Genomic DNA, 17,541 nt, shown 5'->3' with positions numbered 1-17,541 from the left:
AAGAGATGTGCGGGACAAGTTTTGTTTTTACACAAAGGGTGGTGAGTGCCAGGAACAAGCTGCCAGGGGTGATGGTGGTGGAGGCACCAGATACAATAGTGGCATTTAAAGGACTTTGAAATCGGCAGAGGATATTTGGGGAACGGAGGGATATGGATTATGTGCGGGTAGGCGAGAGACGGTCTGGGCGTGTTTGGCACAGACATTATGGGCTGAAGGGCCTGTTCTCGTGCTGGACTGTTCTCTGTTCTATTTCCCCATTCGCCACGATCAACACAAACAAAAGTAAATCTACATCCCAAGCACAACATTTTTTGACAGAACGTTTAAGAAACGGTGGCGCAGCGGTAGAGTTGCTACCTTACAGCGAATGCAGCACCGGAGACTCAAGTTCGATCCTGACTACGGGCGCCGTCTGTACGGAGTTTGTACGTTCTCCCCGTGACCTGCGTGGGTTTCCTCCGAGATCTTCGGTTTCCTCCCACACTCCAAAGACGTACAGGTTTGTAGGTTAATTGGCCGGGCAAATGTAAAAATATTGTCCCTAGTGGGTATAGGAATGTGTTAATGTGCGGGGATGGCTGGGCGGCGCGGACCCGGTGGGCCGAAGGGCCTGTTTCTGCACTGTATCTCTAAATCTAAAAACATTTGGACAGGCACATGGATAGGATGGGTTTAGAGGGATAGGGGCCCCAATGCAGGCAGGTGGGACTAGTGTAGATGGGACTTGTTGGTCGGCTTAGGCGGGTTGGGTGGAAGGGTCTGTTTCTACGCTCTATGGCTCTATAGCACTTTGTTACCTTCGGAGAGCAGTGAGCTGGAAGTTTTCAATGCAATACTGGATAAGGTTCCTGAGGTCAGCCTTGCTGATGCCACCGATGGGGTTGATATCCGCACTGGAGCAATCATACTTGGTCAGGTACCCTCGGAGACTGAAAGAGATCATTTGGGTAATGGTCAGGAAACATGTCGACCAATCTCTTCACATATATAGACACAAAATGCTGGAGTAACTCAGCGGGTCAGGCAGCACCTCTGGTGAAAAAGAATAGGTGACGTTTCGGGCCGAGACCCTTCTTCAGACGAGACTCACCCTCTCAGTGTGAAGAAGGGCCACGACCCGAAACGTCACCTATTCCTTTTCTGCCGGTCCGCTGAGTTACTCCAGCATGTTGAGTGTCTATCTTCAGGGTAAACCAGCAGTTCCTTCTTATACATCTCCACAAGGATACCTGGTAGGTTATTTCAACTGTTCAAAGGCTCCTCAATTTTGCACTCACAGTTCCTTGTCTCTGCTTTGGTTCATTTGAAAGTTAATACCACTACCTATCCAGACCCATCACTGACCACACTGATAACGTCGTTGCTTATCCAGACCCATCACAGGAGGCATGTTTTCACACGGACTGGAGTGCCAGCAACATTGTGCCCTCCTGCAAGATATCGGACGGCACAGCAGTAGAGTTGCTGCCTCACAGCGCCAGAGACCCGGGTTCGGTCCTGACTACGGGTGCTGCCTGTATGCAGTTTGTACGTTCTCCCCGTGACCTGCGTGGGTTTTCTCCGGGTGCTCCGGTTTCCTCCCACACTCCAAAGGCATACAGGTTTGTACGCTAATTGGCTCCGGTAAAAATTGTAAATAGTCCCTAGTGTATAGGATAGCGTTAGCGTACGGGGTGATCACTGGTCGGCACGGACTCGATGGGCCGAAGGGCCTGTTTCTGTGCTCTATCTCTAAAGTCTAAATAGTTGGTTTCTTCCACCACAGAAGCTGCCTGGTCTGCTGAGAAGTTTCAGCCGTTTGCATCTCACCTCTCGTCCACGTTGGCTGATCCCAGAACCAGCAATCCTCCAGGTTTTCCAGAAGTCCATAAACTCAACTGAGCGAAGAGATAAGCCAGCACCATCCGGATTCTCGCCTTTAACGCACAAGAACATCAGAAAGGATTATTCTCTTGACACAAGGAACTGCAGATGCTGGTTTACAATAAGTTCATAAGTCACTAGAGCAGAAGTAGGCCATTTGGCCCACCGAGCCTACTCCGCCATTCAATCGTGGCTGATCTATCTTTCCCTCTCAACCCCATTCTCCTGCCTTCTCCCCACGACACCTCCATAATAAAAGACACAAATCAACCAGAGTAACTCAGCGGGTCAGGCAGCATCTCCGGAGAACATGGGATAAGTGACGTTTCAGGTGGGGACCCTTCTTCAGACTGATTGTGGTGGTGGGGTGGGGGAGGGGGAAACACTGGAAGAGAGGACGAGCAAGACAAAGACTGACGATTGATAGGTGGATATGGCTGAGGGGGCAGGGGATTTGATAGGCAGATGGTTGGGCAAAGGCCAGAATGAAAAGACTGAAAGTGTAAGCTAAGGATAGACCTCACCCCTCTTCCTCCTGCACTCCAAGGAATAAAGTCTTAGCATGCCCAGCCTTTCCCGGTAGCTTAGGCCATTGCATTGTATCCAACAGCAATGATAGTTTTGCATTCCAGACTTGCCTGTATATTCAAATCCTACACCTGGGAAGGTAATCAGCATTAAATGGGAAAAGCTCCACTTAAAACAAATCGCTAGTCTGGCCTAACCTGCTCAACCTCTCCCAGACCCTTGTGTCGTGTCCTGGCAACAATCTGCACCCTTTCCATTCCAGGTTAAAGTTAATCATAAAAGACTCTCATATCAGCTCGATATACATTGATGAGCCAAAACATTATGACCGCTTTCGACAGTGGACAGGGGTCATCACGGGCAATCTGACCGGTCTGCAGCCCCATACGCAGCAGGGTGCGATGCACTGTGTATTGTGACACATTCCTCCCGTGACCACCATTAAAATTTTCTGTGACAGTCGACCTTCTGTCGGTTCGGACCAGCCTTCGTTGCCCTCGTGCATCGATGAGCCTTGGGCGCCCAACACCCTGTCTGTCGCCGGTTTGTGGTTTGTCCCTTCTCGGACCACTATCGGTAGGTACTGACCACTGCTGACCGGGAGCACCCCACAAGCCTTGCCGTTTCAGAGATCCTCTGACCCAGTCGTCTGGCCATAACAATTTGGCCCTTGTCAAAGTCGCTCAGGTCTTTACTGCTGCCCATTTCTCCTGTGTCCAGCACATCAACTTCAAGAACTGACTGTCCACTTGCTGCCTAATATATCCCACCCCTTGACAGGTGCCATTGTAACAAGATAATCAATGTTATTTACTTCACCTGCCAGTGGTCATAATGTTTTGGCCCATCAGTGTTTATCGAGTACTGTATACGATACATACATTGTTGTATATCGAGAAATACGATTAGATTTCTCATATCTTTTCATCAAGATGCTTTCTCCGAGAAAGCAAGCTGGATGTATTTTAGCAACATGCGCAGAGAAACATCGAGAAAAGATCATGAACTAAAACTAAATTCAAAGCAGCTGGTGTAAAACCAGGCACGGGGAGGCAGGCGATCTGTGATTGAATATTGCAATTGTACGTTGATTGAAATCGCAGGTTGCTCCGGATAAATTCACACGCCCATTATCACGCTGGTTCACTGGGAGACCAACAGGATGCCTTGGAAACATGAACTGGCTTTAATAGGTCAATTTGGTTGTTCCCCACTTCCAAATATTAAAATTATTATTTTCCAAAACCATTGAAGTGAAAGATCTCAATCTATTCCTTATTGCTCCAGCTTTCCTTGATCATCGTCGCTGGCTTTGATGGAGTCCTTTGGCATATCCCTCATTCATTTGTTCTATGTATCTCGCCTTTCCCTCTCCCCTGGACTCTCAGTGTGAAGTAGGGTCTCGACCTGAAACGCCTATATACACACACTGAACATCTATTTCATTTATTATCTTGTTTACAGTGTACTATGTTTACATATTCTGTTGTGTTGCTGCAAGTAAGAATGTCATTGTTCTGTCTGGGCCATACGACAATAAAACACTCTTGCGTCTTGTCTGTGAGCTGACGTGGGTGGAGTGTGCGAGTGTTTATAAACAGCAGGGTTCACCCATTTCCACAGAGTGTAACCGCAAACCGGTGTGTATTAAAAGCCCCATCTTCATCCATCATATCATATATATACAGCCAGAAACAGGCCTTTTCGGCCCTCCAAGTCCGTGCCGCCCAGCGATCCCCGCACATTAACACTATCCTACACCCACTAGGGACAATTTTTACATTTACCCAGCCAATTAACCTACACACCGTGGGTGCAGATTCATCCATCATGCACACCGTGGGTCAGTGGTACCTGCAGATTCTGGAGCGCGAGGTTCTCCCTGCTGCAACCTCCATGCACCGTAAACTGCGGCACTTTGCCAGTGACCAAAGTGAAAATCATCATCATTGCTTTCACCGCAGGGTCAATGTTGAGGTTTATGTGATGGCTGGGAAAGAGAAAAGCAAGAATACCAAGATTAAACGCAACACAATGTGCAATGATACCTTACAACAAAAAGGATGCCTCTTGCTTTTGCAGTAAATGGATTTCATCGCCACTCACTGAGCTGTTGTTGAAGTGTGCCAGGGTATTCTTTTATATTTTACGTTTCCTTGCACAGCAAAGGTGGTTATTCAGCCCACCGAGTCCATGCCAGCTCAGAGCAATCAGATTAATCCAATGCCCATGTTTTTCTCCACAACCATTGCTCTCTCAGATGCCCAACAGGGCAGCACGGTGGCACAGCGGTAGAGTTGCTGCCTTACAACACCAGGGACTCGGGTTCGATACTGACTGCGGGAGCTGTCTATACAGAGTTTGTACGTTCTCCCTGTGACCGCGTGGGTTTCCTCCGGGTGCTCCGGTTTCCACCCACACTGCAAAGAGATGCAGGTTTTTTGGTTAATTGGCTTCTGTAAATTGCCCCTGGTGTGTCCAATATGAAATTGGGAATAACATGGAACTAGGAATGGGGGATCGTTGGTCGGTGTTGACCCGGTGGGCCGAAGGGCCTATGTCTACGCTGTATCTCTACACTAACCTACACTAAACAGCCCCTTGATTCTCCTTTCGCCCATCTACACAGCAGGGCAGGCAGCATCTCTGGAGGAAAAGGATAGGTGACATTTCGGGTCAGAACCTTTCATCAGACTCCATTCTCCAGAGATGTTGCCTGACCCACTGAGTCACTCCAGCACTTTGTGTCTTTTTTTGTAAACCAGTTTATGCAGTTCCCCGTTCATCCAGTTCTTCACATTTCACCCCAGTCTGAAGTAGAGTCCCGACCCAAAACATCGTATATCCGTTTTCCTCCGCAGATGCTGCCTGACCTACTGAGTTCTTCCAGCACTTTGTTTTTTTTCCCCCTCAAGATTCCATCATCTGCAATGTCTTGTGCCTCGAGCAAGCTGAACTCGGAAATTGTGGACTCAAAGACAGGAGGTCATTTGTTTGCGATACTGTAGAGACGCAAGGTTCAGAACCCTGCGGCACGGTGGCGCAGCGGTAGAGTTGCTGCCTTACAGCGAATGCAGCGCCGGAGACTCAGGTTCGATCCTGACTACGGGCGCCGTCTGTACGGAGTTTGTACGTTCTCCCCGTGACCTGCGTGGGTTTTCTCCGAGATCTTCGGTTTCCTCCCACACTCCAAAGACGTACAGGTATGTAGGTTAATTGACTGGGTAAATGTAAAAAATTGTCCCTAGTGGGTGTAGGGCAGTGTTAATGTGCGGGGATCGCTGGGCGGCGCGGACTCGGTGGGCCGAAGGGCCTGTTTCCGAGCTGTATCTCTAAATCTAAAAAAAATCTAAATTCTAATGACCGGCCCAATACTGCACATTACAGGAGCTCCCTGGCGCACGATGCTTTGACTTGCGATAGTTCAACGGTGCAATGGTGCAAACAGCAGCGACCCATAATTCCGGCCACGTGATCAGGTGTATTAAATGCATTGCGACGTACAGTATTTCCGGATTAATTTTTTTTTTTTTTATTTTTTTTTTTTAATCAAAAATATTTATTCAAATATTAAAATAATATATACAATACAATAAAACCAAAACAGAACCCACCACCAGAATATTATACAAACAAATATACCTATTGAAACTATTATACAATTATATTACAATCCCCATCCAGGATACATCCAATCCCCCGATATTTCCGGATTAATGGTGGGTTTCTCGGAACGGAAGCCCAACATAGGTTGAGGAGCACCAGCACGTGCATCCACTCATCACTCACCTGCCTATTTGCTCAGCCAGCTCTTTGGCCCGTTTGCAAGTATCCTGGGACGAGTTCTCACTGGCCATGTAGCAAGTGGTAAAGACACGCCGGCAGAAGTCCCGAGGGTCTTTGGGAACGTAACTATGGTCATTCACAATCCTCCGTGCATCCTCCAGCACCTGCTCATCTGAACGGATACAACAGAGTCTCAGAGCAAATGCACAGGCAATGATTGTCAACTACCTGTCTTCCACAAGCAGTATTCTGACCCAAAAGCTAGAGAAAATTGTTGAACTGCTTTCCTCAAATAGTAGAGGAAAGTAGGAAATAAAGAGGGATAGAGAGGGAGAGGGGAGGGGGGAAGAGGGGAGAGGGAAGAGGGGAGAGGGGAGAGGGGAGAGGGGAGAGGGGAGAGGGGAGAGGGGAGAGGGGAGAGGGGAGAGGGGAGAGGGAGAGGGAGAGGGGAGAGGGGAGAGGGGAGAGGGGAGAGGGAGAGGGGAGGGGGGAAGAGGGGAGAGGGGAGAGGGGAGAGGGGAGAGGGGAGAGGGGAGAGGGGAGAGGGGAGAGGGGAGAGGGGAGAGGGGAGAGGGGAGAGGGGAGAGGGGAGAGGGGAGAGGGGAGAGAGGGAGAGAGGGAGAGAGGGAGAGAGGGAGAGAGGGAGAGAGGGAGAGAGGGAGAGAGGGAGAGGGAGAGGGAGAGGGAGAGGGAGAGGGAGAGGGGGGAAAAAGGTTGGGAGGTAGGGATGGAAGGAAAAATCAAACCAACCATTGAATAAAGCAACACCACTGATATGAACCCATGTTTGTCCCGATTGTGGCACAAAGTTAAACACAGGCATCAAAGCCTTCGCACACTTCAACCCCATCAGACCACGTTTTAGATAACAAGGAAAACGGATCAAATGAGACAGTTGGCTGAGTCACAGGATTAGTTTAGTATATCATGGAAGCAGGCCATTCGGCCCACCGGGTCCGCACCGACCAGCGATCCCCGCACACTAACACTATCCTACACACGTTACGGGCAATTTACAATTTTTACCGAAGCCAATTAATTAACCTACAAACCTGCACGTCTTTGGAGTGCGGGAGGAAAGCGAAGCACCCGGAGGAAACCCACGCGGTCACGGGGAGAACGTACAAACTCCACACAGACAGCACCCGTGGTCAGGATGGAACCCGGGTCTCTGGCGCTGTGAGGCAGCAACTCTACCGCTGGGCCACCGTGCTGCCCTTTGGTGCACGGTGTGGGTCATCTCTCTCTTCACCGCAGGAGGTGGGGCAACGAGGAGGTGAAATGAGAAGAAATGGATTCCCAAAGTTACTTACTTCCGTTAGATGCCGCAAAGCACACTTGCCGACACATGGAATAGACCACGCAGGCGGCTGCCGAGCTGTCTATGCCCCCGCTGAGAGGGAGGAAAAAGCCCGCCTGTGGACACAGAGAGAGAAGGATGAAGAGATACAAGCAACAAGCAATAGACAATAGGTGCAGGAGTAGGCCATTCGGCCCTTCGAGCCAGCACCGCCCTTCAATGTGATCATGGCTGATCATTCTCAATCAGTACCCCGTTCCTGCCTTCTCCCCATACCCCCTGACTCTGCTATCCTTAAGAGCTCTATCAAGCTCTCTCTTGAATGCATTCAGAGAATTGGCCTCCACTGCCTTCTGAGGCAGAGAATTCCACAGATTCACAACTCTCTGACTGAAAAGGTTTTGCCTCATCTCCGTTCTAAATGGCCGACCCCTTATTCTTAAACTGTGGCCCCTTGTTCTGGACTCCCCCAACATTGGGAACATGTTTCCTGCCTCTAACGTGTCCAACCCCTTAATAATCTTATACGTTTCGATAAGATCCCCTCTCATCCTTCTAAATTCCAGTGTATACAAGCCTCGTCGCTCCAGTCTTTCAACATATGACAGTCCCGCCATTCCGGGAATTAACCGAGTAAACCTATGCTACACGCCCTCAATAGCAAGAATATCCTTCCTCAAATAAGGAGCACCTTTTCTCCAGAGATGCTGCCTGACTCACTGAGTTACTCCAGCTTTGTGTATCCATTTAGATTTAGATTTAGAGATGCAGCGCAGAAACAGGCCCTTCGGCCCACCGGGTCCGCGCCGCCCAGCGATCCCCGCACACTAACACTATCCTATACCCACTACGGACAATTTTTACATTTACCAAGCCAATTAACCTACAAACCTGTACGTCTTTGGAGTGTGGGAGGAATCCGAAGATCTCGGAGAAAACCCACGCAGATCACGGGGAGAACGCACAAACTCCGTACAGACAGCGCCCATAGTCAGGATCGAACCTGAGTCTCCGGCGCTGCATTCGCTGTAAGGCAGCAACTCTCCCGCTGCGCCACCGTGCCGCCCATCTTTGGTTTAAGCCAGCATCTGCAGATCTTTGTCTCAATGTCACCGATCCTTGTTGTCCCCAGTGATGCTGCCTGACCCACTGAGTTAATCCAGCACTTTGGGTCTTTTTTTGCAAACTAGCATCTGCAGTTTAGTTCAGTTTCGGTTTAGTTTAATTTAGTTTACTTTAGAAATACAGCGCAGAAACAAGCCCTTCTGCCCACTGAGTCCGCACTGACCAGCGATCCCCACACACACACTAACACGAACACTATTCCACACAGGTGGAGAATTTACAATTATGCCATGCCAATTAGCCTACAAATCAGTGTGCTGGAGGAACTCAGCGAGTCAAGCTGCATTTGTGAAAGGAAAGGAATTGTCCACATTTTGGGTCAAACCCCTAATCAGTTCTGATGCAGGATTAGTCTTTTAGTTTAGACATACAGCATGGAAACTCAGTCCTTCAGCTGACCGAGTCCACACCGACCATCGGTCGGTCACCCATTCACACTCGTTCTACGGTATTTCACTTTCTCATCCACTCCGACACATTAGGGGGCAATTTTTACAGAGGACCATTTAACCTACAAGTCTGCAATCTTTGGGATGTGGGAGAAAACAGGAGCACCCGGAGGAAACCCACGTGGTCACAGGAGGCACATGAAAACTCTGCACAGACAGCACCAACAGTTAGGTAGGAAAAGAAAATTGCAGATGCTGGTTTAAATCGAAGGTAGGCATAAAATGCTGGGGTAACTCAGCGGGTCAGCCAGCATCTCGGGAGAGAAGGGATGGGTGACGTTTCGGGTCAGGACCCTTCTTCAGACTGTAGAAACGTCATCCATTCCTTCTCCCTATACTGCAACTCCCTATACTCCCTATACTTCTCACTGCAACTCCCTATACACTGGGATCAGCCAATCTTCCCTGTCCCGCCTGCAACTGGTCCAAAACGCCGCAGCGAGACTCCTGACGGGTACCCGTAAAAGGGACCACATCACCCCGATTCTGGCCTCTCTCCACTGGCTCCCTGTACGGTACAGAATCAACTTCAAGCTCCTCCTATTCACGTATAAAGCCCTAAATGGACACTCCCCCCCCTACATCAAAAATCTTCTAACCCCCCTCTCTAACTCCAGGTCCCTCAGATCGGCCGACTTGGGGCTATTCACTATCCCGCGGTCTAGGCTTAAACTCAGGGGTGACCGCGCTTTTGCGGTTGCAGCTCCTAGACTGTGGAACAGCATCCCTCTCCCCATCAGAACTGCCCCCTCCATCGACTCCTTTAAGTCCAGGCTCAAAACATATTTCTACTCCCTAGCGTTTGAGGCTCATTGAGGAGGCGCTGTGAACTGTTTGCGTGCTACTGTATGTTTTCATTTTTTTTTTCTATTGGAACCTAATCAAATGTACAGCACTTTGGTCAACGTGGGTTGTTTTTAAATGTGCTATACAAATAAAATTGACTTGACTTGACTTGACTTGACTTGACTTCTCTCCCGAGATGCTGCCTGACCTGCTGAGTTACTCCAGCATTTTGTGTCTACCAGCAGCAACAGTTTCTTCCCAGCTGTATCAGGCAACTAAAACCATCCTATCACCAACTAGAGAGGGGTCCTGAGCTACCTACCTCATTGGAGACCCTCGGACTATCTTTATCTTGCACTAAACGTTATTCCCTTTATCCTGTATCTTTATATGGCTCGATTGTAATCAAGTACAATCCTCTTCGCTGTCTGGATGGCACACAACAAAAAAGCTTTTCACTGTATCCCGGCACACGTGACAATAATAAACGAAACTGAACCCCGAGATCAGGATCGAACCTGGGTCTCTGGTGCTGTGAGGCAGCAGCTCTACCCGCTGCACCACTGTGCCGCTCGTAACTTTGTTCACAAAGAAATAAAGTACAAAGACGTGAAACTATAATCGTCAGTGACCCTGAGGGGCCTTTTTTAGGTTAGCTTAGAGACACAGCGCGGAAACAGGCCGTTCAGACCACCAGGTCCGCGCCGACCAGCGATCCCCGCACACTAGCACTATTCCTACACGCACTCAGGGCAATTTTACATTCATACCGAGCCAATTAACCTACAAACCTGCACGTCTTTGGAGTTTGGGAAGAAACTGAAGATCTCGGAGAAAACCCACGCCGGTCGCGGGGAGAACGTACAAACTCCGTACAGGCAAGCTCCCGTAGTCAGGATCGAACACGGGGTCTCTGGAGATGTGAGGCAGCAACTCTACCGCTGCGCCACCGTGCCGCCCACCTGAGTCTTCTTCAGATTCTGCTGGTTGTTTCCACCACAATCTGTTTTTATTTTCAATTTCCAGGATCTGCAGCATTTTTGATTTTCAACTGGTAGAGAGATATGATGGCAATAAATATACATTTGAGAATTCGAGGGTGCGGTGAAACACAGCTTACACAAGGAGGCGCTGCAGCACCAAATATCAGCATCGCATTGCACCACAGAGAGTGGTGATGTGGCACGGTGGCGCAGCGATAGAATTGCTGCCTCACAGCGCCAGAGACCCGGCATTGATCCTGCCTACGGGCGCTGTCTGTACAGAGTTCGCACGTTCTCCCCGTGACCTGCGTGGGTTTTCTTCAGGAGCTCTGGTTTCCTCCCACGCTCCAAAGACGTACAGGTTTGTAGGTTGATTGGCTTGGTAAAATTGTAAATTATCCCCCGTGCATGTCGGGTAGTCTTCGTGTGCGGGGATCACAGGCTGGCGAGGACTCGGTGGGGTCCAACTGCCTGTTTCCACGCTATACCTCTAAACTAAACTAAAGAACTACATCACATCAGCTCAAGAGTCCAACCTTCCTATCCTGACTGATGGGACAGGCAGACACTCCCAGTAGACGTTGGATGTTGTGTAGGAACGAACTGCAGATGCGGGTTTACATGGAGGACAAACACAAAATGTTGGAGTGACATTGTGGGCTGACAGGTAGGTAGACAATAGACAATAGGTGCAGGAGTAGGCCATTTGGCCCTTCGAGCCAGCACCACCATTCAATGTGATCATGGCTGATCATTCTCAATCAGTACCCCGTTCCTGCCTTCTCCCCATACCCCCTGACTCCGCTATCCTTAAGAGCTCTATCTAGCTCTCTCTTGAATGCATTCAGAGAATTGGCCTCCACTGCCTTCTGAGGCAGAGAATTCACAGATTTAGGTAGAGTTACTCCGGCACTTTGTGCTCTTTTGTCTGAACTGGCAACGCAGTTCCTTGTTTCTACACCTGTCTCCGAGCCCAGTTGTTCCATTTTCAAAAGAACAATATCCTGCTCAAATGAGCCGACTGTGTGCAATTAAGGCCATGGGCCTGAGAATAGATTGGATGGATGCACAGAGTCACCTGCCCAGAGTAGGGGAATAGAGAACCAGAGGACATAGGTTTAAGATGAGGGGGGGGGGGGGATGGGAAGATTAAATAGGAACCCGAGGGACAAAATCTTTACACAAAGGGTGGTAGGTGTATGGAACGAGCTGCCGGAAGAAGTGGTTTAGGCAGGGACTGTCGCAACATTTTTAAAAAATCATTTGGACAGGTACATGGATAGGAAAGGTTTCAGGGATGTAAGGGCCAAATGCAATAGACAATAGGTGTAGGAGGAGGCCATTCGGCCCTTCGAGCCAGCACCGCCATTCAACATGATCAGGGCTGATCATTCTCAATCAGTACCCCGTTCCTGCCTTCTCCCCATACCCCCTGACTCCGCTATCCTTAAGAGCTCTATCTAGCTCTCTCTTGAATGCAGGCAGGTGGGACGAGTGTAAATGGGGCAAGTTGTTCGCAGAAATCTGAGGGGTAACTTTTTCCTGATTAACAACAATGGCTCAGTTGGTAACACTAGTCTTCCTTGTGACTCCAGGGGCTGCAAGGTGGCCCTGCCGTAGAGTTGCTGCCTCACAGCGCCAGAGACCCGGGTTTGATTCTGACCACGGGTGCTGTCTGCACAGAGTTTGCACGTGCACCCTGTGACCACGTGGGCTTTCTCCGGGTGCTCCAGTTTCCTCCCACACTCCAAAGACACGCAGGTTTGTGGGTGAACTGGCTTCGGTAAAATTGTAAAATTGTCCCGAGCATGTAAGATAGTCTTAGTGTGCGGGGGGGATCGCCGGTCGGCGCGGACTCGGTGGGCCGAAGGGCCTGTTTCCACGCTAAAATGTCTAGAGTCTAAAGTCTAAAAGGTCAGCTTAGTTCATTGCCCAGTATCATACAGTTAAACCAACTCTGGTGAAAATACCTCTGTTCAAGCCTGCAAATTGAGGCCTCACGTGGGTGACATTCAAATCTACGTTAAATGGCAGCGTGGCACAACGATAGAGTTGCTGCCTTACAGCACCAGAGAGCCGGGTTCCATCCTGACTAAGGGTACTACGTTCTGATTTGTTGCAGTACAGCATTATTATATATTTTTTTTTTACGCTACACCTTTTACTTTAGTTTCAGCTTCAGAGATACAGAGCAGAAACATGCCCTTCGGCCCACCGGGTCCGCACCGACCAGCGATCCCCGTACACTAACGCAATCCCACACACACTGGGATATTCATACGTCACACTGCGGTTCCGTTCTCACGTTGACTTACCTGTGAACTACGCCGGAGGTAATCCCAGAGCCAACATGCCGGTCCAAGACTGAATGGAACATGAACAAGAGATAATGAACAACACACAATTGTGTGATTCAATTGGGATACATTGGACATAAAAGAACAAATAGACGGCACGGTGGCGCAGTGGTAGAGTTGCAGCCATACAACACCAGAGACGTGGGTTCGATCCTGACTATGGATGGTGTCTGTACGGAGTTTGTACGTTCTCCCCGTGACCTGAGTGGGTTTTCTCCAGGTGCTCCGGTTTCCTCCCACACTCCAAAGACGTGAAGGTTTGTTGGCTAATTGGCTTCGGTTAAATTGTAAATTGCCGAAAGTATGTGTGGGTTCGTGCCAGTGAGCGGGGATGGCTGGTCGGCGCGGACGCGGTGGCCTGCACCCGTAGTCAGGACCGAACCCGTGTCTCTGGTGCTGTAAGGCAGCAACTCTACTGCTGCACCACCGTGCTATTTAACATAGGTTAGAACGTCGCCCATGCAAGGTCACGATTCGAAGGTTCCAACACACCTGATTTCTTCCTCGGGAGTATGGAATCGGATCTGAATGGGTTGAACGCAGGGTACGTAGACATCGTCAGCCAAGGACAGTGTAAAGTTGACACGGACTCGCGGGTATACTTCATTTGCCTGTGTGGGATAAGACAAATGCTGGTACAAATCGAAGGAATTTATTCACAAAATGCTGGAGTAACTCAGCAGGTCAGGCAGCATCTCAGGAGAGAAGGAATGGGTGACGTCTCGGGTCGAGACCCTTCTTCACAACCTGTGTGGGATGTCATTCACAGCGTTGGTTTAATTCTGAGATTTGGAAATGCATACAAGTGAAAGCTGGAGTAAAACAGCCATCAGTAACCGAGATTAAACTCCCACAAGAGTAACTTTAGCCTTCAATATTTGATTAAGTGATACTTAATTGTCATATGTTCCTAGGGACAGTGAAATTCTTTGCTTCGTCTGCAATGCGTGTGGCAGCGTACAGAAGTCTCCTACAAGTAAATCCTTTTAAAACGTGGGCTACAACAGAGAGGAAAAGACATGTACAAACCGTTAATCTTCCATTGGTCCTGTCTGAGCGATAGGCTCTTACATCCTCCAAATCTTGAGTGGTGGTCAGGACTTCCTAAAGAAAGATGGAAAAGATGTACATACTTATCGAGATGTATCGGATCACGAGAGGGATAAATAGGGTAAATGCACTAGAGTCTTTTACCCAGAGTCGGAGAATCAAAAACCAGAGGACACAGGTTTAAAGGGAGGAGGAGATTTAACAAGAAACTGAGGGGCAACCTTTTTATACAAAGGGTGGCGGGTATATGGAACGAGCTGCCGGAGGACGTAGTTGAGGCAGGCACTACCACATCATTTAAAAAACATTTGGACAACTAGATGGATAGGATAGGTTTAGAGGGGTAAGGGACAAACTCGGGCAGGTGGGACTAGTGTAGATGGAGCACGTTGGTCGGCATGGGAAAGTTGGGCTGAAGGGCCTGTTTCCACGCTGTATTACTCCATGACTTTGGCTATGAAACTTGTTGCTGAGTTGATTGTCAGATTAATGTAGTTGATGCAAATGATATTTTCTTGATATTTTTTGACCATTTAGAGAATGGTCGAGAGGCAAGGCTGTTTATTGTCAGAAGTCCCAGATAGAACATTGAAGTTCTTACTTGCTGCAGCACAACAGAATATGTAAACATAGTACGCTGTAAATAATAATAATAATAATAATAATAATCTATTGTAGTTCAGAGCTTATTTGAGGTTGTGGTGTTTAATAGCCTGTTGGCCGTAGGGAAGAAGCTGTTCCTGAACCTGGACGTTACAGTTTTCAGGCTCCTGCACCTTCTTCCTGATGGCAGGGGTGAAAGGAGTGTGTGGCCAGGGTGGCGTGGGTCTCTGATGATGCTGGCTGCCTTTATGTCCGGCGCGACCTAAGATAGGCTGCGGGATATTTCTCTGCTGGGCGGGGGCTTCAATGTCGGGAGCCACGACCGCCCCGACGTGCAGCAACAGCGGCAGCAGCGTGTTCGCCCGCCCCGGATCGGACTTATCATCGGCGGAGCCGGCCGTCTTCGGAGGCTGCGGGAGCGGCTGCGACGCGACGCGCCTTGGGCTCGGCCCGCTGCGGACCGTCCGGTGCGGCCTGCAATCACAACAACCTGACCGCGGGCGAGGACAGCAGGAGAAGGGAAAGACATTGTGGCCTTCCATCACAGTGAGGAGAGGACTGGAGGAGACTCACTGTGATGGATGTTTCTTTGATGGATGTTTCTTTTTGTGTGTTTTTGGGGTTGGGTAATTTGAATGCCTATTTAATGCTTTTATTGTTGGACTGTGTTTTGGGGTTTTTTTGGGGTTGTGTAATTTTAATGCTTATTTAATGCTTTTATTGTTGGACTGTGGGTGACTGAATTTCGTCCAATATTGGATGACAAATAAAGCTATCTTGAATCTTGAATCTTGAATCTTGACTCCGATAAATCCCTTCGATGGTGGGGAGGTCAGAGGCGGTGATGGACTGGGCAGTTCACAACCTTTTTTGCAGTCTTTTCCACTCCAGAACGTTCAAGTTTCCGATGGAAAGAGTTTATCAGTGATTATGCTCTTGTTATGGTCAGTGTCAGTGTCTGGTGCATGTGTAGCATGAAAGTCCGTTGCCAACTTATTGGCCTGTTCCTGAATTCTGTGCACCTTCACTTCCCAACTGTTATTGTGTGATCATCAGTAAACATCCCCACTCTGACCCACGGTGAAGGGGGAAAGATTTTATAGGAATCTGAGGGGGTGACCTTTTCACACAAAGGGTGGTGAGTGTGTGGAACGAGCTGCCGGAGGAGGTAGTTGAGGCAGGGACTATCCCAACGTTTAAGAAGCAATTACACAGGTACGTGGATAGGAGACAGGTTTAGAGGGATACGGGGCAAACGCATGCAGGTGGGACTGGTGTAGATGGGGCATGTTGGTCGGTGTGGGCAAGTTGGGTCGAAGGGCCTGTTTCCACGCTCTACGAGTCTATGACTCGATTTCTGGAGATGGATAAATCCCAATGAACTTTCAATTCTGCAGAGAGCAACTTTATATTTTTTTGATCATTTAGAGAAGGGTTTTGTAGTTGAATCACCCACGACGAGAGTCGGTGTCAGAAGACACCGATTATTGATGGTCTTACCACGTCATCCAAGGAGAACTGGGACCCTTGGGCCACAATATGTCCATTTACAGCAATCATCGCACAGCTGTCATAATACAGGCGATCGCCATCACACCCCTTCTGGTTGGCGAGGAGATAGATTCCACCATTCTGGAGAGATGGAAGAGAGAAATCAGTCCTGGGTCGCTTGGGCGGCTCGCAATCCAGCAGAACATCAGTCTGACAAAGGGTCTCGACCCGAAACGTCACCCATTCCTTCTCCCCAGAGATGCTGCCTGACCCGCCGAGTTACTCCAGCATTTTGTGTCTACCTTCAATTTAAACAAGCATCTGCAGTTCTTTCCTACACAGTATGAATATCGATTTCTCTAATCCTGACTACGGGAGCTTGTCTGCACCTGAGCTGCGTGGGTTTTCTCCGGGTGCTTCGGTTTCCTCCCACACTCCAAAGACGTACAGGTTTGTAAGCTAATTGGCTTGGTTTAATTGTAAATTGTCACATGTGTGTGTGTGTGTGTGTGTGTGTGTGTGTGTGTGTGTGTGTGTGTGTGTGTGTGTGTGTGTGTGTGTATAGGATAGTGTTAGTGCACGGGGATCGCTGGTTGGCAAGGACTCGGTGGGCCGAAGGGCCTGTTTCCGCGGTGTAACTAAACTAAACCAAACTTCAAGAAACTTGCATCCCCTCTCTCTCCATCCCTACCCCCATCCCCGGTCGTGGTGCTAGCAGTATTTGCTATCACCTACCCCATCGCCAACAATGGACCATTGTGGGCTCCAACGTTCCTTAATCATCGTTGCTGGCTTCGATCTGTCTTTTTGCAAATCTTTCATAAATTTGTTCCATGTACCCCAGTGGCACAGCAGTAGAGTTGCTGCCTTGCAGGTCATTTGCACAATGGACAATGGAGGACCCGGCAAGGGGGGACAGCCATGAGAAAAGGGGGAGGGGGGGGAAGAATAAAGGGGGAACTAGTGCGTGGGGGGGGGAGTATTTGTAACTTTGCAAGCGCCCTTTATAGGCGACTATTCGCATACCTTTCACCGTCCGGCGCGGCCTGGAACGTGGCAACTTCAACAGCCTGACCGCGGGAGAAGACGGCAGGGGAAGAGAAAAGACATCACAGTGAGGAGGTGACTGGAGGAGGCTCACTGTGATGGAGGTTTCTTTTTTTGTTGTTTTGTGTTGGTTGTGATTGTGTGTGAAATTGTTTATTTTTATTGCTCTA

General features: G+C 49.1%; 1 protein-coding gene across 2 annotated transcripts in view; it reads right to left on the bottom strand.

Annotated features, from left to right (window-relative positions):
• The window catches only part of nadsyn1 (NAD synthetase 1), a 55,572-nt gene that overhangs the window by 10,029 nt on the left and 28,002 nt on the right, over nucleotides 1-17,541 (bottom strand). For both annotated transcript variants that reach the window (XM_078415525.1, XM_078415527.1), the window contains 9 exons: nucleotides 16,334-16,465; nucleotides 14,210-14,284; nucleotides 13,673-13,791; nucleotides 13,139-13,187; nucleotides 7,494-7,596; nucleotides 6,184-6,352; nucleotides 4,249-4,384; nucleotides 1,813-1,919; nucleotides 801-932 (listed from right to left, as the gene is read on the bottom strand). In XM_078415525.1, coding sequence (XP_078271651.1) covers nucleotides 801-932; nucleotides 1,813-1,919; nucleotides 4,249-4,384; nucleotides 6,184-6,352; nucleotides 7,494-7,596; nucleotides 13,139-13,187; nucleotides 13,673-13,791; nucleotides 14,210-14,284; nucleotides 16,334-16,465 — 1,022 coding nt within the window. The remainder of the gene's footprint in view (nucleotides 1-800; nucleotides 933-1,812; nucleotides 1,920-4,248; nucleotides 4,385-6,183; nucleotides 6,353-7,493; nucleotides 7,597-13,138; nucleotides 13,188-13,672; nucleotides 13,792-14,209; nucleotides 14,285-16,333; nucleotides 16,466-17,541) is intronic.

Source organism: Rhinoraja longicauda, chromosome 18, assembly GCF_053455715.1.
Source record: "Rhinoraja longicauda isolate Sanriku21f chromosome 18, sRhiLon1.1, whole genome shotgun sequence".
NCBI lineage: Eukaryota > Metazoa > Chordata > Chondrichthyes > Rajiformes > Arhynchobatidae > Rhinoraja > Rhinoraja longicauda.
This window is presented reverse-complemented; position numbering and strand designations above follow the sequence as displayed.